General features: G+C 39.7%; 1 protein-coding gene across 1 annotated transcript in view; it reads right to left on the minus strand.

Annotated features, from left to right (window-relative positions):
* Window positions 1-23,081, minus strand: part of plxna2 (plexin A2) — a 175,135-nt gene extending 152,054 nt beyond the window's left edge. The window contains exons 1-2 of the mRNA XM_079849341.1: window positions 21,775-23,081; window positions 9,493-9,675 (exon numbers count right to left, since the gene is read on the minus strand). Coding sequence (XP_079705467.1) covers window positions 9,493-9,675; window positions 21,775-22,977 — 1,386 coding nt within the window. The 5' untranslated portion in view covers window positions 22,978-23,081. The remainder of the gene's footprint in view (window positions 1-9,492; window positions 9,676-21,774) is intronic.
* Between the last annotated feature and the right edge of the window lie 1,491 nt (window positions 23,082-24,572).

The following is a 24,572-nucleotide window of genomic DNA, read 5'->3' on the forward strand; positions in this document are numbered from 1 at the left end:
GAAACAGCAGGGTCCCTCTATCATTCAGCCTTTGGCTCTTTAGCAGCGCTTCAGTCCTGAGCCAGCCCAGGAAAGCTTGAGATCCCTCCTAAAGAACTGTGAGGCTTGCTCTGAATAGCAGAATGAAGTCACTTGCTCTCTTTTTGTCTCTGCTGCTTCAATTGGAGAGGTCAACCAGGGGTCATGGCACCAAAAATGTCAAACTGAATCTAAAAATGGTCAAAGAGCACAGCTAACCAAAACACAGCGTTATAAAGTTTAGTAGCACAGACATCAAGTATCACTATTGTTAAGATCTGAGACTATAAATTACAGGATTCTTAACATTCAAATACAAGAATAATACTAAAAGGTTATTCTACCATTGTGATATTTGAAATCACCAACCTTGTTGGTCTATAAAGGGATTGCATCAACTCGAAGAACCCAGTTCTTCCTTGTCTAATCCAAGAACAGGCTCTTTGGAAAATCAGGGCAAGCCGATCTTCAATATGTGCTCTCGCAGCTCCTAATTTCAACAGCCAATCAGAGTCTCCCACTATTGGCAGGAGGCAAATTGAAGTTGAATTGCCCAGTGTACAGTAACATGATTAGGAAGATTGCTCGCAATCTCGCTGAGAGTTAGCAAGGTGGCACTGAGGGTGCAACACCATCTGCAATCACAGCAGACAATAATGATTACTGTAATCTATCAAGAAGCATCTGCTGATAAAACTGCTTTCACGACTACAAAATGTCTGAAAATAGTGGTTTAAAATGTGATATTACTGTTACTTTTCGCAAACAGGCTACAAAAGAGGGTCTAAAAGTCTTAAAAATTTTTTATATATAATATATAATAGATATATTAAATATAAATAAACATTTAATTACTAATTATTGAAAATATTTTGTAATATATGGGAATAATAGTCATTATATGTCACACTGTATCATATTTGTCTAAAGTCACTACAGTGATATGAGACAGATGGAAATAGACAAAGCATTCAATTTACAGGCAGATTGATGCTAATTCAACATGACATTGAAGGAGGAGTGAGAAATTGTTATGATGATTGAAACGCATGTTCTATTGTCTTGCTCATTTGTGTTCAATGTAATTGAAGCTTCCTTACAACACTGAAACCAAGAGGAACATTTAAACAAATGCATCTCGTAACTGTTTGTATCTGGCAGCAGATACTGTATTGTCCTCAATGGCTGATCTTTTTTCTTTCTTTCTTTTTTTTCCAACTAAAATACTCTGGAGCCAGAAAATCAAGGATAACAACACACCACACTAAATATGAAATTAAAAGAAGAAAAGCTTGGCTTTTATAAAAAGCGTCCAATTCAAGTAATTATGAAACAGCAGGAGAAAAGTATAACCTCAGCCTACGACATTGCAGATACACCAATTTGTGTTGCCGCACAACAGCAGAATTTGTTGTAGTGTTGCAGTATGTCGAGAAATGCCACCAGTATGAAAACCAATGTGCCGGATGACCCCTTGACCTTGAAAAAACAAATTAACACATAACTGCCGGGCAAGTTTTGCTTAGCGGAGCAAACTCTAGTGAGCGTTTTTGCCGCTGACAGGCTGTTTCTAAATGACTCATTAAGTTTCTGCTAAAGTAAAAATGATCTCTACCTATCTCTCTAAGGAGAGTGTGGTATAGACATCTGGAGAGAGAGGAAAGACTCTAAAACCGATTATGTAAATATATGAAATCAACATCAGAGTTCTCTGCATGGTTTTAAGCCAATTTGTGTTAAGATGTGGTCAGATTAACGAAATATTAATGAAATTTCATGGGCAAAAAAGGTCTTTTGTCAAATGTTAGTAGTGTAGAGTATGAAGCTCAGCTCACACAGAAGTCACCTTCAAACCAAGCAGCTTTCTTTTGGTTTACGTGACAAATCCGTGTGACCAAATGCAAAAATCTGCGTTGGGAAATCTTTTGCTCTCAGGTGAAATTCCCGATCGTCACGAGTGTGACGTTATCGAAAGATTTTTAGCTTTGAAAAAAGTGTAACATGTCAACATGGCAAAGAAAACTGTGTCAAGCCATTTCATGGGATCTTTAAAAATGCATACCGCTACAGTACATTTCAGTGAGCATATGCTAGTTTTGTGTGTATTCTCATGAGACGGACATGGTTTTATTCTGAAGTAGCTACAGAAGTGCTGGAAAGCATGTTACATGTTAAAGCTTTTCTTCTCCCCTTCACCATTTCCATCTCTCTTTCCTGCTGTGTTCCCCAGACAATAATGCACGTCTTCAGCCATGGCTCATTACGGACCAAATCAAAAGGACGACACGGTAGAATCAGGAAGCTACTGTACATGCTGGGACAGATAAACACGTTAAAGGGATAGTTCACCCAAAAATGAAAATTCGAACCCTAACCAAACAGTTGTGAGGAACCACTGACTTCCATATAGAAAAAATACACACAAATGTTTGGTTACAAACATTCTTCAAAATGTCTTCAAGAAATTCATACAGGTTTGGAACATGATGACCATTTTCATTTTTGAGTGAACTATCCCTTTAAAGCCACCAACCCAGATGTTCCCCAGCACATCAAAGATTTTAGCAACTAGCACATCAGACAGCACCTTAGACCACTAGGGATGCGAAGAACAAAATAAAGGTGTTAGCTAAGCTAACTAGCAGACACAGCTGCATGCTTAGTCCACTAAACTGCAGTTTCTTTCATGTGCCGCAGTCAGCTGCAGATCACGGCTGCGTCCCTGCTCCAGTCCCGAACACATCCACCATGTCAGCGATGATGTCAATGTCGAGGAGATTGGGATGGGTGCCCAGAAACTCACTTAACCAGTTCAATGAGACATTTGTCCAATTAGGGTCTCAATTGGCTGCCAGAAGGAAGACACCTGAACCGTTCTTCCAAGCCCTGTCGGAACACAGTCCAAACTAAATGCTGATTAGCTAACGAAGCAAGATGACAGGAATCGGTTTGGTCATGCGTGCCCAATGCGCTGTTTGTGGTTCAGATGTTAATGCCACCATAAACAACATATAAAAACAGTGTTGGGGAGAAGCTACCTAAAATTAGCCATGCTAATAACTACATTTCTGGTTGCACTTTATTTTACAGTATATGTTATCCAAAGTATTGGGTAATATAACCTAACTACATGGGTTAAGGTTAGGTTTAGGGGTAGGTTCAGGGTTAGTACCTAGTTATTACCCAGTTATTGCAATTAGTATAAGTAGTACATAGTATGTACACGGCGAACAGGACTGTAAAATAAAGTGCTATCACATTTCTCATGGAGAATGATAGTGCAGCTATTTTCAAAATGGTATAGTCAGCTAGTTTCTCCAACAACTAGCAACGTGGCATGATATGACGCTACATTGCTGGTTTTTATATTGTTGATGAAGCTTTTAGTCACACAAATCATGGAAATAATCAAACGTGCTCTTCTAAATTGTCCTTGCTCACTCAATTGTAGAGTTCAGAAGTCTGATTCATGTTACTAAATCGGTGAACATGTATAATCATGTAAAATGAATCACCAATTCCCAAAGCAACAATTTCTTTTCTTTTTTTTTTTTTTTTTTGGAGCAAAATACACTAGCATTGAAAAGAATACACTAAAAATACACTAGGGTCAGAACGATTTAAAAAAAAATATATATTTGATACATTTTTAATACATATATTGGTGATCAAAAGAGACATCTTTACATGTTCAACACCTCATCTATCACTTATAAATTTTAGTGCTGTCAAATCAATTAATCACAATTAATTGCATCTAACAGAAAGTTTATTCATATGTGTGTGTGTGTACAAATCTTTATGTTAGATGTGATTAATCGCGATTAATCGATTTGACAGCACATTTTTTTATTTTTTTTTAAGCTTTCTAGTTTTATTATTTGCATTTACTGTAAATTTATTATATTTTAATGCTGCCACTCTGATTAAGATCCTTATTAATTTACAAATAAATCAAATAATCTGATATTTGGTTAAATACTTAGCTTAACTTAAATTAATTTAGCTATATTCGCTATATTTTTAAAGAGCAGCGTGACTGTTGTTTATCTACTTAAATTATAAGTAGCTTGTGGCTTGGAAAACTAAGTTTCAAAGTAGCTTTCCCAACACTACATAATGCAGACATAGAATCCTTTCCCTTTGGGGATTTTTGCATGAGTGGAATTACCATGTAGGTCATGCAAACTACTCATATCACAGTACTTATTATACCACCAATTAGAAAAGAAGGATGTCTAATGGGGGCGCGTATAATTAGCCCAGGTGCTCTTTTCAATTGACTTTTTTTTTAGTAAACCTGAGTCACACCGTTTCCTTCAGTCCCACAGTTCACGATGCCTGCGCTCTGATTGGATTAATGTAGTTCAGATGGTGTGACCATCTCAAATCAGCACTAATCTCCCAGTGGGATAACTTTAAAGATCTAATTTTAGCATGCGGTCTTTTCCTCTCAAACAATATCAAAGAGAAAAGCAACCCTCTGGGGCTGATCGCTCCTAACGTAGTCCCCCTCCTCTTAGGAAGACCGCACTCTCCCCTGAGATTTGCACTTAAAACACAATATAAACTTTACTTCACGCCCTATAATTAATCTGACGCAATTCTGCTAACAGAGGCTGATATTTTCAATAGCAAAATATGAATATCATATATGCTTACAAATAAGATGTATACACAGTAATATTAATTTAAATGTTAAGTAAGTATTATAATTGTAGAACTGCATGTTTGAATATAAAATCACATGCTATCAGATAAAAAATTCTATAAAAAAATCAGATGCTATCATGACCTCTAAGTAAAATGGCTGAATGGGACGTTGAATGCAACTGATTTTCATTCTGCTGTCCTTGCCACCCTTATCTGCCAAAATCCCGCTGAGGTGAACAGTATCCCTGCTCTGCCACCCATCAGCTCAGAGGGCACTGCCACTGGTGTAAGGTCGGGTGCCTATAACACACACAATACTGTAACATTTTCTGGCAGTAAAAAGAAGAACAGCACAATATAGCAGTGACCATTTGAGAAAATACTCATGCTTATTTTTTTACTGACAGAAAAGTACAATGGAAATACTATGGTACAGTGATGGCATCAGACAGTAATATCAAGTTCTGTGATACTGTATATACTTAAGTATACACTATAGGTTAAATTCATATTCATATATCATGGTACATCTAATTTTTTTTATAAATAATAAATAAAAATAAAGGTAATAATAATCATAATTCCATGATGTCCCCAAAAATGAAAAATACTTCTGAATTTCTACTTTAAATGATAACATTTTGATGCTCAGTTTCACGTCAAGCTGTTTCACTAAAAGTTTAAAGGGTTAGTTCACCCAAAAATGAAAATTCTGTCATTAATTACTCACCCTCATGTCGTTCCAAACCCGTGAGACCTTCGTTCATCTTCGGAACACAAATTAAGATATTTTTGATGAAATCCGAGAGCTTTCTGATCCCTCCATAAACAGCAACGTCATTGCAACTTTCAAGGCCCAGAAACGTAGTAAAAACATTGTTAAAATAGTCCATGTGACGAGAACCCAGAAGCGCTGTACTGTGTTTACTACGTGAATAGCGTAGGAGATCTGACACAGAAGAGAAGAAATTGTTGAATAAAGTCATCATTTTTTTTTTTTTTTTTTAGCACAAAAAGTATTCTCGTCGCTTCATAACATTACAATTGAACCATTGTAGTCACATGGACTATTTTAACGATGTCTTTACTATCTTTTTAAGCCTTGAAAGTTGCAATGACGTTGCTATGATGTTGCTGTCTATGGAGGGATCAGAAAGCTCTCGGATTTCATCAAAAATATCTTAAGTTGTGTTCCGAAGATGAACATCTTACGGGTTTGGAACGACATGAGGGTGAGTAAATAATGACAGCATTTTCCTTTTTGGGTGAACTAACCCTTTTGGGATAAATAATTATCAGCGCTTACATTTACATAATCACTGGTTGACCAAATCATTGACCCAAATGTATATACTGTTACATCCTTAGTACAAATTATTACGACGTTTTCCGAATCCTGCAAACTAATAATCAATCTCAAAGTCCAGTAGATGGCTGTAAATGTTGCTTACATTCAACAATATCCAATTTTTCACTACCTAAACCAGTGGGACAACATTTCAGAAAAGGATTGTAAAAATGACTAATGCTAGAACTGTTTAACCTACAGTCGCTTGCTGAAATGAGGACAATATCACCGTGGGTCAGCACAGGGTCTGCTTTCATTAATTCATTCAAAGGGCTTTTTCCTCAACTTGTGTGTCCGGCTACTAGTCCAGCTACAAGAGCCAATGCTGAAAAAGTCCCAGTATCTGCTTTACCACGATACAGAGAGAGAGAATGATGAGAGAGAGGAAAGAGTACAGCAGGGGACTCTGTCGATTGAATGGGGAATTGGTGTATGTGTGTGAGAGTGAGAGAGAGAGCAAGAGGCAGGGAAAGAAAGAAAAAGAGAGTGGTGGGTTTGCTCTTTGGGAAAGGAGCCAATCCAATTACAGGCAGCAGTGCAAGCCCGGTTTCTTCAGCTGAGCTAAATTTCACATTTCATCAGTCTCTTCCCTTCTCTTGCTGCCACTGTGCTATGCTTTCCCCCTCTTTCTCTCATTCCCTCCCCCTCCTCTTGCAGGTGGAGGGCAGGAATAGGCAGATCATGCAACCGACTCCATTCTTCAAAGAACGAGCCACAACCACTCACCCCTGTGCAACAATATATCACCTACAGAGCATCAAAATCCTGTCAGTCTATAGGTTAACATCAACATGAGAGCAACTAGGGCCATGCCATTTAGCTAAAATTGAAAATTATATTTTGAAAATTGTAAAATGAAAAAAATAGCATTATTTATAAATATATACATATTCAAATGATCATAAAAATAAATTATAGGTGCTATTAAAACGTCTTAACACTTTCATACTGGTGAATCTGGAGACATTAGGAATCGTCATGGCCAAATAAAAAGCATATGCAAATAATCACATTATCAGTGATGCTGCTTAATTTTAGATGACTAGCAAACTCATAGATAATATACGGTGAATATTATTAAATAGTTAATAGCTGGAACACAGCCAGACAGCTTGAGTTGCACAGTGAAGGCAAAGGCTCATGGAGAAAAATCTCACAAATACCAGCTTCCTGAGCTCTCTGGACTCGTTTGTGTATTCTCCAAGAGACACAGTTTTTGGGGCTGCGATAGCTCTCTAACCTCTCCAAAACACACAAGCTCTCATAAGACTGTCTCATCCTCTTCCTGCGACACTGTTACGCCCCGTGCAGATGTGACCGAATCCTCAGGGTTTGCAGAGACTATCGCAAGATACTCAGCGTTTCCATCTAGGGTAATACCTCCCTAATCTCACCATATCTGTACGTCTCATTTTCCTCTCTGGCCACTAGGGCGGCGATAATACACACAGGCTGACATTCAGCAAAGAGCTTGAGGCTAGACAAACATGCCGCGGCAGCACTTCTAAGAGCACAGCGCTGTCGGCCTAATTTGATTGTACCAACCGAGAGGAGAAAAAAAAATAACATTAATTAATAAGCCACTAAAACAAGAGGATTACAGAAAGCGAATGCCTCCGATGCCACTTCCTGATTGCAGTGCTGATTCAATTATAAATTAATTAATCAAGGCGCAAAACACAATTTGGACGTTGCTGTGCTACCGGCATGAAACAAACACTCGGTTTGACTCTTTGACATTGTCCGTTCTCCCTGGCGTCTGGGAAGGCAGCTGTTATTTGTGTGTGTTTGTAGGGGGGCAGGTGGGAATGAGGGACAAACCCAGCGTTTGTAGAGCAGGTCTCTCTCTGTCTTCATCTCTTTGGTGTCTCCTTCAGCTGCTGTGGGGTGAGGACAGGAGGTGGGCATGCCTGTTCCTGCTCGTCTAACAGGGCCTAACCTGTCACTCATCACTGTCGTGTCCCAAAGGAGGTATGAGTCCCAATAGCAGCTGACAGACCCCTAGTCATCTTCATAATTGCGTATTGAAGGTAGTCTCATCTTGTTACCAACCACAGCATTTCCATTAGCCACATGCTAACATGTCAACACTTACTAAACTGCCAGCTCAGTAAAGGGCAAACATTTTGAACCACACAGATAGATCTGTAGTCAACATGAAATCTAAATATTTCAGTGCATGTTTACTGTATATTAGTGTTGTAATTTTTGAACTAAAACCATTCAAAATTATTTTCAGTAATTTAAATAAAGCTGAAATTAAAGCTAAATATTAAATGAAAATGTACAAAAAACTAGCCACCAGGGCAGAACCCAGAGAGCTAAATTTCCCCCTAGGGCCATTTTCCTGGTTGTTTTCGCACCCAAAACTCTGAAGTAACTCACATGTCCTGCCACTCTGGTTTTTGTGTGGGACTTTTATTCTGAAGCCACAAAGAATGCCTGAGCACACAGCGCTCCCATTCTCCGTCTTCATTAGTTTACGGTTTGTTTAACAGTCCTGTCTAACATGTCATTAGATAGAACTGTTATACAAAGAAAGTTCCAGTATACGAAAAGTGTTTGCTGTGTGGTTGAAGACAGGTGTTTCCACATGCGTTTGGCCAATCAACATACACTTACGTCACTACTAGTTCCTATTGTGCTGGGTTAGACCAGACTCTGAAGTAGGAGCTAATTTAGTTCCCCCAAAAGGCATTCCTAGAACTAAAATCATTCCCAGTTCCTGCGGTGTGAACACAGCAAAAAGCGAGTACTTTATTTCAGCCAATAGTTATAGGAACTATGAAAACGTTCCTCTGATACAAAAGCCTCTTTAGAGTGGAAATAAACATATCAAAATAGATAAAGTTATTTAGTTATTGTTCTATGCTAACACCTCCGTTAAATACTCTTGATAGAAGTTGAGTGATGGTTTCTTGTCTATTACACTACTATTACCAACCAAAAGATATGTTTAACACATTATCTTAATGCTATTTACCTGAAAGATATTATAATTAAGCATCTGATAACCTTATACTCTCAACAGCATTTGGCTCTTGTGTCTAACATCCTTTCCTTGGGTTTGGCTGAGAAGACATTCTATAAAAATTTATAGACTTGGGAGGTAGACAGGAACCCCTGAGGTCACTTTAAGCTGCCCATTATGGACGAGAAAGTGAACAGAACCAGAAGAATCCTACAAAAAGGTATTAAATATTTAGGCAAAAAAGTTTCTGGTTCCCTCTTTTCCATCTATACTTTTAAATGAGGCCAGTAGAGCAGTTCAAAGTGGTGCTCCTCCAGAAGACATCATTAATAACTAACGTGACACACTGTTTGCGAACAAAACCGTTTGCTTGTATCTTAGGTTACAGATCTAGAACTTTTCCATTTAAATCAAACATTTCCAACTCCGTAAAACGTCTCAGCTTTCAGAGCCACAACATTCAATCCACCGCTGAGTTAAAACTCCTGCACTCAAGACTCACCTTTTTCAGTCGTCCACTCTTGGTGCCAACAAAAGCCACACAGTAGCCATTATAGACGTAGGAGGTCACCGAGGTCATGCGGTCCCGGCTTTCCGTATAAAGCGTGTGTCCGGTCACCAGCTGAGAGCCGCCGAGGGGCTGGTTGATGTCCAAACCGCAGAAGGAGTCATCAATAGGGACAGGCTACAGGAGGAGAAAGGTCAACCGAGAGTCAGCAGTTTGCTTGGAATCAAAAAGTCAAGGTCGGTTTGGTTGTTTATACAGGCATCAGTAGGAGGGTGAAAAGGTTGCACTGATTTTAAATACAGAGAAGCACAAATCACATTAACCGACCCAGCGTCATCAGTTTGTTATGTTGTCAAGTGAAGGTAAGAAATGGATCCGGCAACACTAAAGGTTGATTTTAGTACAAAAAAAAATTAATCAAAATTTTGGGTTTTTTTTCTCACTCTCCACATGCTGAAAAAATAATAATGCAGATATTCATGATAAAGGGACAATAATTGTGAAAATATATTTGATAAAGATTAAAAGCAATTTCAAGCACTCACCACTCAAAAGTTTTTTTTTTTTCCAGCAAGGATAATGACAACAGATTTCTAAATGCACAAAATTTTAAGCAGCACAACCATTTTTTAAAATGTTGATGAGAATTCTTGAGCACCAAATCAACATATTAGAATGATTTCTGAAGGATCATGTGACAATAAAAGCTTGGAGTAATGATGCTGAAAATTCAGCTTTGCCATCACAGATTTAAAATAACCATTTTCTACTTCAATATATTTATATTCAATATAATTAAACTTAACATTTAAAAAATCTTGCTGACCCCAAACTTTTGAATGATTGTCTTCAAAATATGTGTTTCCTGGCATGGAAATTAAATTTTTAGAAAACATTCCTTGTCATTTCAGGGTTTTCAGTGACTGTGGGATTCAGTGTAATCACACTATAAACTGATGATATTAACTGATTTGGGTTTGCAGTGAAGGCCAGAGAATACTGACTCTTGTTCAGTTTCTGAGGGGAGACAGTAACTGAACCATTGAGTGTGGTTTCCCAAGCCAGCCACTTGGTTTTCTGTTCAGCTGGGCAGACATGTTCCCGCTCTGCTCTGGTGAGTCCTGCCGAGCTCCTAGACTGCCTCATTACCCTGTGCTATGAGAATAGTGTAGCTCACCCCAGCTGGGAACGAAAGCACATTCACACACACTTACACACTCCACCTGCAGAAAGCAACACCTATACAGACGAGACTGGGGCTGAAACCACAAACACACAGTGTATAACTTCTATAGTGCATAATAGCTCTATAATAGTTTTTACCAAATTTTAACTTTTGTTTTATTATTAGGGGTTCAAGCATGAAATGCTGAAACCCTATTGTAATTGTAAGGATTCGTAAAACGCATCGTGCAGGACAAACCGTAAGGCCTAGAGACTTGAAACCTGGCCAGATGGTAGGCCTCAATTTGGGGACAACCTATCAGAGTATGACCCCGATTGGCCCATAGGTGGCGCTACAGCAACCAAAAGTTCAAAATTGCTCATAACTCTTAGACCGTTTGTCCCAGGATCAAGTGTCGTATATCGTTGGAATCCTTGGCTCGAGGCGGACAAAATGGCTATCTCCGATTTGGATGTAGGCAGGGAAAATTTTCTGCTATGTCGGATTTTGTCCAAAACCTACTTTTGCGAACTAGTCCCTGGTTTTTCGCCCGATCGGAACCAAACCAGTCTAGGACAATTCTCTGGACTCTCTAGATCAATAATTATCAAAAAAAAGTTGAACTTTGCCATTTGGGTGGCTGTAACAGGGTCATTTAGAAAAGGGGCGTGGCAAAATACACTAAAAAGCCTATAAATCCCAAATGAAAACTCAGAACTTCACCAAAATTGATGAGCATATGTGTCAGAACATGCTGAGGAAGCATGCAGAGTTTCATGGAGATCGGACCACAGGTGGCGCTATAACTGGCAAAAAGCCTTCATTCTTATTAGGGGTTCAAGCATGAAATGCTGAAACCCTATTGTAATTGTAAGGATTCGTAAAACGCATCGTGCAGGACAAACCGTAAGGCCTAGAGACTTGAAACCTGGCCAGATGGTAGGCCTCAATTTGGGGACAACCTATCAGAGTATGACCCCGATTGGCCCATAGGTGGCGCTACAGCAACCAAAAGTTCAAAATTGCTCATAACTCTTAGACCGTTTGTCCCAGGATCAAGTGTCGTATATCGTTGGAATCCTTGGCTCGAGGCGGACAAAATGGCTATCTCCGATTTGGATGTAGGCAGGGAAAATTTTCTGCTATGTCGGATTTTGTCCAAAACCTACTTTTGCGAACTAGTCCCTGGTTTTTCGCCCGATCGGAACCAAACCAGTCTAGGACAATTCTCTGGACTCTCTAGATCAATAATTATCAAAAAAAAGTTGAACTTTGCCATTTGGGTGGCTGTAACAGGGTCATTTAGAAAAGGGGCGTGGCAAAATACACTAAAAAGCCTATAAATCCCAAATGAAAACTCAGAACTTCACCAAAATTGATGAGCATATGTGTCAGAACATGCTGAGGAAGCATGCAGAGTTTCATGGAGATCGGACCACAGGTGGCGCTATAACTGGCAAAAAGCCTTCATTCTTATTAGGGGTTCAAGCATGAAATGCTGAAACCCTATTGTAATTGTAAGGATTCGTAAAACGCATCGTGCAGGACAAACCGTAAGGCCTAGAGACTTGAAACCTGGCCAGATGGTAGGCCTCAATTTGGGGACAACCTATCAGAGTATGACCCCGATTGGCCCATAGGTGGCGCTACAGCAACCAAAAGTACAAAATCGCTCATAACTCTTAGACCGTTTGTCCCAGGATCAAGTGTCTTATATCGTTGGAATCCTTGGCTCGAGGCGGACAAAATGGCTATCTCCGATTTGCTCGCCCTTCAGGCGCCAATTTCGAGTAAATTGCATTTTTTTGAAAAAACTATTTTTGCAAACTTCTCCTAGGTTTTTTGCCCGATCGGAACCAAATCACTGCAAGAATATTCTCTGGAGTCTGACAATCAATAATCATCCAAAAAATTGTAAATTTCAATTAACGGACGATAAGGGGAACCAAAATCTTTGATGGTACCAGGGCCACTTTTACAAAACGGTTATAAATTGTGAACGGAAAGAGATTTTTTTGCTAAACTTGGGATACATCTTCCTGAGCTCAATCTGAGATTACATGAAAAAAATCGCAACAATTGGCCACTAGGTGGCACTATAAAACGGTTATAACTTGTGAACTGAAAGAGATATTTTCGCAAAACTTGGGACACATGTTCATGAGCTCATTCTGAGGTCACGTGAAAAAAAATCATGACAATTGGCCACTTGGTGGTGCTATAAAATGGTTATAACTTGTGAACGGAAAGAGATATTTTCGCTAAATTTGGGACACATGTTCATAAGCTCAATCTGAGTTGACATGAAAAAAATCGTGACAACTGGCCTCTTTGTGGTGCTATAACAGTGAAAAAAATCATGAAAATAGCTATAAGCGCACCCAACCGTTAGTCTACTGAAAATTGGCATGCAGTGTCTTTGTCCAGGGTGCCATGATAGTCTATGAGAACATTGGTGTATCTCAAAAAACTCAGTACATGTCACTGGCACAATGCCTTGAAGGAGCCTTAGAAGTTTCAAGCCCGTGTTTTTTTCACAGGAGGGACCTCCTAAGAATCCTTGCCGAGTCCAACAATACCAAACATGCCAGGTTTCGCCTTATAGTTTTTGTAAGTGTCATTTAGAGCTTTAAAAAATTGTGGTTATCTTCAAAGCCGTTAGTCTGATCGAGACAACAAAGTGCTGAAACCCTACTGTAATTGTAAGGATTCGTTTCAATTAACGGTCGATAAGGGGAACCAACATATTTGATGGCACTAGGGCCACTTTTACTAAAACGGTTGTAAATTGTGAACGGAAAGAGATTTTTTTGCTAAACTTGGGATACATCTTCCTGAGCTCAATCTGAGATCACTTGAAAAAAATCGCAAGAATTAGCCATTCGCCGAGCCCCGCCCCCCTTAGTTACTGTTGCTACGTCCGACAAACAAATGGTCAAACACGACCAGCACGACAGATTGTCATGACGGGAAGAGGTATACCCGTGCGTGTCAGTGACCTTTTTTGGAGCAATACCTCCGCGATATCTTCCAGATCGAGGCAAAAGGGGTTACAGTATGCAGTGGAGGGATATATTCAAAATATTAAAATACGCAATGAAGGAGACACGACTACTATCGAGGCTAATGCTTACCGGTCTCAATCGAAATCTGAGAAACCCCATGACAATCGCAAAAAAATCTCTAATACCCACGCAATCGACATAAACACACTTGCAGACGGCATCTTGGAAGTTTGTGATCAACCAACATCCGTAGGCATCGTAGACCTCTTCTTCTGTCTTGATTTTCTCCGATTTGTTGCAGACAATCGCAGTTATCTGAGCTGTTAGCTATATTTTGCTCATTTTTATTAGCAAATTTGATCTAATTTTTTTTGTTCCAGTTCAACCCTGCTAACGTTATGTGCTTTGTTCTTGGGGAAGGGAAAAACTAACGTTAGGGTTGCCAAATGTCCCGTATTTTGGGCATAATTTATTTGTTATAATTAATAATGCATAATTTATATCTCCCTTGTCCTGTTTTTTTTACTGCAAAGCTGATCACTGACTGATACAGCAGCAGTGCTGATCACGACACCTGTTATCGTCCTATCAATAATAATAATATATAATATATTATGATATAATTTATCATTATTTAGGGACAAATCATTGTTTGATTTACCGCTCCGAGCGGGACTTTCAATGTCAGCATTTTGATTTTGGCAAATCAGTTTAGGCGAATGCAAACAACGTGATTATTGATTCCAACATCCACCCACGCAAGAAAACGTGCAACCTACCTGAGTGAATAATACGCTGATTTACTGCTCAATAAATATTTTTATCGATGTAGAAAACTGTGATGAATAGAAAGTTTCAGAGTTTTCTGAAATAGAAAGCTTTTCTAACGTTATAAATGTCTATACTGTCACTTTCTTAAAAAATCTTACTGACCCCAAATTACTTTTACCGGTTCTTTGTTGCAAGCTTTATGCCTGCGGTCGTGCGCTTGAGTACGGCTGTATTACGTAAACGCTCATTATCCTGTAGGCTATATAGCCTATTTAAGTAATTCAATTAATATAAAGGGGCGATTTTTCCACTAATGGCTTAAATGAATAACTATAGTCGACTAGAAAATTATGAAAATAGAAAAACTTGGGACACATGTTCATAAGCTCAATCTGAGTTGACATGAAAAAAATCGTGACAACTGGCCACTTGGTGGTGGTATAACAGAGAAAAAAATCATGAAAATAGCTATAAGTGCACCCAACTGTTAGTCTACTGAAAATTGGCACGCAGTGTCTTTGTCCAGGGTGCCATGATAGTCTATGAGAACATTGGTGTATCTAAAAAAACTCAGTATACATCATTGGCACAATGCCTTGAAGGAGCCTTAGAAGTTTCAAGCCAGTGTTTTTTCAAAAGAGTGACCTCTTAAGACTCCTGAATCCTTGCTAAAGTCCAACAATACCAAACATGCCAGGTTTCGCCTTATGGTTTTTGTAAGTGTAATTTAGAGCTTTAAAAAATTGTGTTTATCTTCATAGCCGTTAGTCCGATCGAGACAACAACAAAAAAACAAAGGAAATTTGAAAACATATGTAAATAGCTAAACAATAATGCCAAAATGTTAAAATGATGATAGGAACTGACAAAACAATGAATTAAATCCAATCAATTTCACCCATGGATCATTTTGATGCTCTCACATGTTTGAAACGAACAATGATGGATTGTGATGAAATTTGTTTTGAATTGGGACTGGCGAATCCCCGTCCATACTGTCAATGACCATTCGCAAAGACCCGCCCACTTTAGTTACTGTTGCTATGTCTGACAAGCGACGCCACTCTCACACCACACCAAGTTCTCACGCAGTGAAAAATACATTGCGGATAAGAGAGGAGACTGCACGCTGACAGACAAGTACTTTTGATATGAAACAAATGGCGCTTTTCCACTACACAGTACCAGCTCGGCTCGGCTCGGCTCGACTCGGCTTTGTTTGGTTTTCCACTGTGTAAAAGTTGTACCTGTACCTGCTTCCAGGTACTTTTTTTCGTACCACCTCCGGCGAGGTTCTAAGCGAGTTGAGGCGATACTAAAATGTGACGTGAAAACACGGCAGACTGCTGATTGGTCAGAGAGAATCTTCACTATTCACTGCGTCATCATTGCACGTGCCAGACGGAGTATCCTGAATAAAAAACAGCAAAAACAAAAACATCCAAAACCAGCATACACTCGATTTCCTCCATTGTCCTGTGTGTGTGGCAGCGGATGTATCTCGCGTAGAAGATTAAGTCACGGCAGTTTCCTGCGGCGTCGCTATGACAACCAGGTACTATTGTGGAGGTACTATCTGCAATGGAAAACGGAGCGAAAAGCGAGCCGAGTCGAGTTGAGTTGAGCTAGTACTGGTAATGGAAAAGCGTCACAAGTCTCACCTTTCAAACGTGGTCATTTTTTAGAGACATTTAAACAATAAATACCGTTTTGTGACTCTTTAATGTGTCTGACAAATCGCTGTAGACTCGAGGCTCAGATAAAGCTGCTCGTGAACCGATCATCTCTTCCTTCTAGTTAATTTATAGCATTAAAATAAACATGAATGAACATAAAAGGAATGTTGTTTTAAAGTGCTAAGACGTCAGCACACTTTGTTTTTCAAATTTAAATCCTCCAATGTTAATCTACTAACTCTCCTGACTGCTTTGTTGGACAAAATGGCGGATTATGATTAGTCAGATCGCCTGTCAATTAATCTCCCTGCGAAGGGTCAATTGAGAATGCCCGTGCACACAATCCTGATCTAATCGACAACTTTGCAGTTGCACATAGGAAAGCCCGGAAAATCCCGCTATAATGTAAGAGAGCATCTTTTTTATGTATTTGGACCTAGGCCTAACAATGTGTTATGGCGCGCTGTCACCAGTGTCACCAGTGTTTTTTTTTGTTTGTTTTTTGGTGAGTGTAGGCTCCTCCTGATTTTGTTAGTCATCTCATCTCTTATATGCTGTGTATGATCATATCCTGCCCTATTCATGGTAGCCTACTCGCGGACATTGCATCATCAATATCATCAATTGCGTCATCAAGGGGCCCGCCTTGATAATCCTACTTAAGGGTCCGGTGTTGGCTCGTTACGCCACTGAATATAATTGTCTAAACTCCTTATCAAAATTACATATTTACAACAAAATTGACACATATATATATATAGGCACACTTTGAGTACTACTAATAAAAGTGGTGGAGATCTGGCAAGACTATAAGAAGACTCAGACGAAAAGGTGCTATAACTGTAAAAACGCTTTAAAACCATATATTTCCTATGGTAAACTGCCAGTATTGGCTGTAAATTGACTTTTTCATCTATGATGGCAGTTGTTAAATGCTTGCTAAATAAAACGTAATGTCTTTTGATGCTTGTGTGCTTAAAGGCGTTAACTGCTTGAACCCCGATAAATGCTGCTTGCAGCTTTAATTATTATTATTATTATTTATTTTATTTTTTTACAACCATGATGTAGAAGAGCCTAAAGGCCTGTTCACACCAGGATGAATTTCGCGCGCGATATTCGCCGACGTTTAACGCCTCGTGACTAAACAAAGGGCGCTAATGTGAGTGTGCACACCGACGCGAAAAACGCCACGCGTAAAAGCGTCATTTTTTAAAAAACGCCTCGGGTTCGTTTTTTTTATTTGACGCGCCGAACTGTCCGACCAATGAGATTGGCGCTTTTGCTCACGTGTCTGGAGCTTGTGAAGTTACAGTAAAACACAACTTGGGGGCGCTCAAACACAAAACGGTCTTGCCGAGCACACATACGAAACGGAGAAGAAGATATACGCCAAGTAGCGTCTTTACACTGTTATACTGTCTATGGTCTACACTGCCGGGAAGAAATAAGACGAGGAAGATGCAAGGCAAGATGAATGTAGAGCTTGTTGGTGTCGGAACATAAAGAACTATATGACAAACGCGACAGCGACTACAAAAATCTTGATAAAAGAGAACTGTTATGGAGTGGTATTGCACCTTGTGTACGGGGGTATTTCTGTTTTACATTAAGCGCCATCTAATGTCAGGGAATGAATTTGCATGTTCACTCGGCTCATCGTCAGCGAAAATCGCTTGGGTGTGAACACAAAAAACGCGTTGAAAAACGCTGGCGAATAACGCGCGCCGATATTCGTCCCGGTGTGTAGGGTGCTTAACCCTGGTTGAAAGACATACACTGTAAACTTGTCCCTCAAATCAGATTAGTTGATCGGAATGTTGTTCCAGGATCAACAATGATCCTGTTCACTGTCTGTGTATGTGTGTGTGTGTGTGTGTGTGTGTGTGTGTGTGTGTGTGTGTGTAAAATGCTAGCTATTAGTCTTAGCAAGGAAAAACCAAAAATATGCCATTCTATTCCAAAAAAAAGTAAATTCCTCCAATGTCTTTTCCAATACAGAATGCTGCTTAACACAATAGCTCATTTGAAATCAAAGGTGTGTCCACAGGTCCTAATGGGGCCAAAAGAAACACCAATATTTGTCCTTCCTTCTGTCTCTATTGCTCTCCCCTTGCACCTTCTCCTCTCTCTCAGACACACGCATACACACCAACTTAAACTAAAGAGATTGAAGCTTGTAAACATTTACAATCTAATGGGAGGGTCTATGGCCCATTTTTCATGTCACATGCAGCGTGGGCCACTATCAATCCCCATTTGGGTTGGGGCGGCGAGTTACAACACTCGGCGGCGTTTCGATTCAGGTCATCGGAGTTTGTGACTGACACTGGCCTCAAAGTGCCATGTAGAGTAAGAGGGATGGATACTGTGTGCTCGGTCATGATGCTGAACGCAGCAGTGCTCGTCCCCAACACTCCACAGCCCTTTAATATCAGCCTGGTCGACTACAGGCTCACGCTATAAAATCTTTACTGCCTCCCAGCCCTTCACAAGCTGGGGGACGGCAATAAAGCAGGGATGTAAATGCCTCGTACTCTGCAGATATTGTTCCAGCCCTTCTTCATCGTGTTTTCTTTTATTTTCGAATCTAAAAATAGATGCCTAGATCTGTTCTTCAAAAAACAGTTGGCATTTGACTACAAGATTTAAATTTGTATGCCAAGTCCTTTTTTAAAGAAAGTCAGTCCACTCTGTGTTCATCTTGGTAATGGCCCTCGGGCAGCTATGTTCTAGTCTTGCAAGTCCTATGCTAATGTACAGCAAAGGATTAATTCTACATCTTATATACTTCAAAGGGAAAAACCACATTTCCAAAACTGTTTGGCAATCGAACATTTCAATAACATCAAAATCTGGCATCGAAATGGTAACATAAATTGCTACTTTAGCTCAAATTAATGTAATTATTAAAAAATGTAGCAACCCAGTAGCAAAATGTATGTTTCTAAATTCATAAAATTTAACAATCAGTCAATATGATATTCATTTTTATTGGATGATAAATTATATAAATCTGGAGTGGACAGTACCAGGACTAGCACTTCAAAGTCTATGAGCCCACACATATTAAATGGCACAGCAAACTCGCCACCCTTTTGATGCCACCAAACTTTTTTACCCCCATTTCAGAAGTAGGAAAATATTTTTACAATGAAATAGTACTCCTCATACATTTTTGTTTGTTATTCAAGCTCAACTTACCTAAAAAAAAAAAATAAAAAAAAATAAAGAATAAATAAAATGCACATAGATTTCCATGATTTCCAAGCACCTCTACTGACAGAGTGTGAGCTTTTGAACATTCAGTGTCAAGTTTTGCCTCCCTTGTGCTCTCTGATATGAAACCATCTAAAATGCATGATATTCACACGCCAACCTTCATGCTCATCACTGGAACCCCTTTCCCATGACTACTGTTTCGGGTAGGGGGTTATTGTTCCATACACAAATCAGGACAAGGGTCGTTCCTTTGGAAGCCACCTGATCAATAGAGTGTCCTTAGATCACTGCTCAAACTGGCACAGCGATAGGCTTGATCAGGCAGCTTGATGAAACGTAACACCGGCTGAATGAGTGAATAGCATCAAAGGGCTGGATGTGAAGCAGCGAGCAGGTTGGCCAGGCAGGAAGACAGTTGCAAGCTGGGCTCTGTGATAAATCTTTCATTCGGTCTTCTTGGCTTATGACTTCTCTTCTTCCTCCTCTCACCCTCTATTTCTTGGTTTCACTTTCTCTGTGATTCAGCAGAGACACTGGAGCTGAAGAAACCAACCCGAAAGGCTGCACAGAGGCCATGTTTCCAGTGATCAAAAATAGCCTGAAATAACTGAAAGGAAATTAAATAAAAACATAACAGTAGGGGAGTTCTAGCTGTATGTTTAGGTAAAATGAGCTTGGATAGCAAACGAAAAAATCTAAGGAGTATTATTTCACTGTAAAAATATTTTCATACTCCTACTGGTCTTGAAAAGGGAGTAAAAAAAGCTTGGTGGCAGCAAGAGGGTGGTTAGTTTTGGCATTTGATTAGTATGGGTTCAAAGGCTTCACTATTCAAATTGTTAAAGATCAACCTGCATAATACCATAGATTTATTGAACAGTATTGAGTTTTAGAGTACATATTATCCTCATGTTTTTATATCCAAGTCCTCCTCCTCAGTCAATCCTGACACATTCCTCTAGGATCAGGAGAGAAGACGCAGGAGGTTTCTATTGCAATTTTTTAAATGAGGCCTAGAAAAACATGGAGGAGGGCAGGCTGACATCATAAGCCATTGACGGACCCCCTGGGGTCAGATGGGGGATCCTCTAGGGTCCTTAATGGGACCAGAGTGGAGTCGGGTACTATGAAGACCACCCTGCTCAGACACTCAATAATGTTTTCCTCTGAGTGACAATCACCTCTGACATCATGCTAATGGTGAATTTACTGAAGCTAATAAAGGATACCCTGGAGGAAACCACGTGTCAGTGGTTTGTCATTAAGACTCTACTTAAACTTCATGCACACATATGCTAAAGAACCAGTGAGAGCAATAAAAAACATACACATATTCATTTATATATTTATGCAAACATCAACGCACCACTTGTCAATGTGGTCACTTGTAAATATGCATATGCACAGAGAATTAATAGTGCTTCTAATTCAATTTGTTTACATCAGAGGTCAAACAGTAGAAACTCTAAGGACTGTGGTCTTTTGGGAGCAAGACTAGTAAAGAACAAAGAAAACAAAAGATGATTACCTTGAATAATAAAGGTGCATGCAACAATACATTCGTTGTTAGTTCATGACACCTAATGCATTAACCAATGTTAACTGATTCAATGTTATCAAAAAGTGGTACAAAAATACCAAAATTACAAAAAAATGCAGTTTTAAACTAGTTGCATAACTAATCACCCTAATCACTATAGTTAACCACAGTGACCTATACATATTTAATTTGCTTCAATTTGGAGAATATTATCACATTGACATGACTCCTATGTGTATCAAACTTTAATGTAGCCATTTAGACTACCAACGCTAAACAATTAGACATAATTACACATGGATGAAGAATATTTAGAAAATTTACAATTACCAAAACAGTTGAAAGGATTAGTCTAGAATTCCTTTCATGGGATTTGTTGGGGTGTACATTCACGCTTAGACCAACCCTGACCATGCCAGTCATTCAATCCTGTAGGTTGCAGGGGTCAACAGGATTGCTTGGATAGTATACTATTACACTCTTAAGAATGAAATATGGATATGTTAGAACAACAACCAGCTACGTAAACATTATGATGCAGATCCTATTCTCATTCCAAAGAAAACATAAACTTAGTAACAATTCCCCATCTGACTGTTTTGATCTACTGTGGTTTCTAGTAAGCAGAAGCAGGCATGGGAACTATCCATATCTGAGAGGGCAAAAATGTATATTGCGCTAAGAGAACAGCATTCAAAGGCAGAGAGCTCTAAATAAAGCTCTTAAATAAACCATGCATACAACGAGATCAATTAAAGTAGTACAATTTGGAAAGAACTTCCATGATTAAGGTTTCAGATACTACATCTAAAGTAATGATTCATGTACAAAAGCTGGTTTAGCAAGCTAATTAACAAGCTAGTTGCTACGGCTAGTAATACATAAAACAAATCTTACCGCTTTGGTACAAGGTACATCCTTTCCCAAAAGCCAGTTGAGCTCTAAGTTTCCCTCTCCCTGATAGCAGGATTGCATACGCTCCTTGATCCGTGCATTGATGTCCCGGATGCTGAAGACGCAGAGGGCCGAGTCATCAGGTGGATGGTGGTACTGTTTTTGACCTTTGGAAAATACAGCAAAGAGCACATCATCCTGAGCGCTAATGTTAAGGGACACTGCAAGCACTCGCCCAGGCTTGCCCAGGTAGGCCGCCTGCAGAAGACGGTACTCAACCCTGTTTCGGACACAACCGATAGGCAACGACACATAGGAGTGGAATTTGTGGTCATCTTTGCAGAGTCGGACGATTCGAGAGGTGTAAAACAGGTCGTTTGAGGGCCCGCTGGAAGACATGCTGTTCTCAGGTGTTTCTGGTTGCACAGTCAGAAAGTAGACAAAATTCCCACTGGCAAAGCCATAGATGTAGTAAATGTCGAAATGAGACACCAAAGCCAGTGTGTCGGAGGGAATCTTGATGAGTGATGAAACAAAGTCAGTGTGTAGCTCGTAGTCCAGCATTGCCGAAGACTCCGGATCACGAGGAAGTTTCCGGCTGGAGATGGTCGGAAAGTAATCTTGTTTCCCATCCACAGCGGTACCAATGAAGAGGGTCCCATCCTTGCCCTGCGAAGGCACAATGACTCCATACATGGTGCCAGTCTGGTTGACACTGGAAAGGTAGTGCTCCTTTTTGTGAGAGGGCTCCACCAAGATGAAGAGGTCGTCCAACCGTAGCAGTTTGCAGACACCTTGGTAGAGGCTTCCGCAGGCAAGTAGTCGATTTTGAGAGTAGTCAATGAGCAAGAGTTTGTTGATGTTGTTGGTAGAAACCAGTGGTTCATTGCAAGGCTGAACAATTAGTGGAGGGTAGCAGGCCTTGTTGTCATCTTCCGGACCAGTGTCGTGGGATACTAGGAGTGTTAAGTTGCCCGATAACTTGTAGACTCGGTTGACAGCACCGATGTAGATTGCTCCTGTCGTCTTGTGAACTGTCAGGTGGTTGAAGGCCCATTCTCGTCGCTCAGGGTGAAATGTTGTAAAGGACTGTTCACAGCACACTACAGGCAATATTAAGACTAACAACCAGCACGTAAAGGACAATGTGGAACCCTGTCTAGGGCTTTGTTTCAAAGTCCTCTGTGAATCCTGCTGTCCCTCCATGGTCCGAGGGACCCGTCAGGTTAGAAAATGAAGAGTTTAAAGAAGTATCAGAAGGCTCAATCTTCGTCCTCGTAGTCTGAAGGATAACTTTGTGGTCCGGTGCTTTACCAGGGTCTTCACATTTTTCTGAAAGAGAGAAAGCGAGAGTGATGAGGACATAAATCAGCATCAAAACATCTAGGCTCACATATAATCCAAAAGCTAACAGACAATGGAAATTGCACCCCATTAAAACGAACCAAGGCCCTCTGCCTCCATTGGAGGACTGTCTACTAACCCAAGAGGAGGGGGCAGCTTCTCTAATAGACAATGGCAGGAAAGGTTTATCTTCACATTCCAAAGGAGTTGTCGGGCAGGATTACAGAATGCAGGAAGGTGAAGCACATCGAAGCAACGGAAATTAGCATGACATGAATTGCGCTGCTTGCCATTTCTCTGAGACAGCAATTTCTAAGAATGGAACTCAGTCAAAGGTCTCTAGAGTAGTGCCTGTTTTGTCAATTACAAGATCAAAAAAAGAAAGAATCTAAGCAAAAGCATGTCTGAATAGGTCTGACAAATGGTTTTAAAATTATTACTCTTTTAGTTTTGGAGCCATTTCATTTTTTTCCCTCATATTTTTTGAGTAATGTATTTATGTCAGGAAAAGTATGCTTAAAAGCTTTCCTTTATGACAAATATTAACATTACACTCTCATTTCTTGACGCATGCTTCTTCCTTATTATCTACCCTTCCAAACTTATTTTGTCACTCTCACAGTGAGAAAAGTACATTGTGGAAAAGGCAATTTATGTAATAGCAGTTTGCAAAGACCGGTAGAGCGACATCTCCCCCATACGATAAATCAAAAGGGGGGCCCTCTTTCTTCTGAATTTATCCCAGGGAGTTAATTATCCAATCCACTGCATGAGGGAGGCCTGGATCTTATTACTACAACAAAGTGTGAACAAATTGGGTGCCGGTTCCATGCACCCTGTTTTTACTATCTGCTCTGTGAGGGGGATGTTTAACAGGATCTGAATCCATTAATTATGCTTTCCAATTCTGTTCGTGTTTTTCTCTCTTTCCTTTTTTGTATCCCTTTGACACCATTAAGTCCTGGAGGGATTAATCATTGGCACCAGAGCAATCATCCCTAAACGAATAAGGCAGCCATTAGAGATATACAATCTACAATGTCCGAACACATTCAACATATTTCTACTCATATTTTTTCCCCCTTGTTTGATTTGCATACATTATCAGTGCTACAGTAGGTGGTACGAGAGGGCTAACAAGTGTAGACAATGCTTGCACATCAGAGAATCACATATGATTAAGCAAAGCAGTCCGACAATTGTAATTAGCTCAGACATTGTTGTTTAAGTGAACAAAGCTTTGCTAGTGTGCAAGAACATGTCAAGAAATAGAAGCTATTGTTAATCGCTTTGTGAATTGCATGTAGAGGCTAAAGGGACAAAGTGATCAAAGGTAAATTACCTGTGCAGCATTATAAACAGGACTTTGCTAACATACTGTATATCAAAGTGCTAATATCCTAGTTTAGCTGTCCTCTTTATCATAAACATGCGTGAGCTCAGTTCTGAGGTGCAGT

The sequence above is a fragment of the Squalius cephalus genome, assembly GCF_949319135.1.
Source record: "Squalius cephalus genome assembly, chromosome: 18".
Classification (NCBI taxonomy): domain Eukaryota; kingdom Metazoa; phylum Chordata; class Actinopteri; order Cypriniformes; family Leuciscidae; genus Squalius; species Squalius cephalus.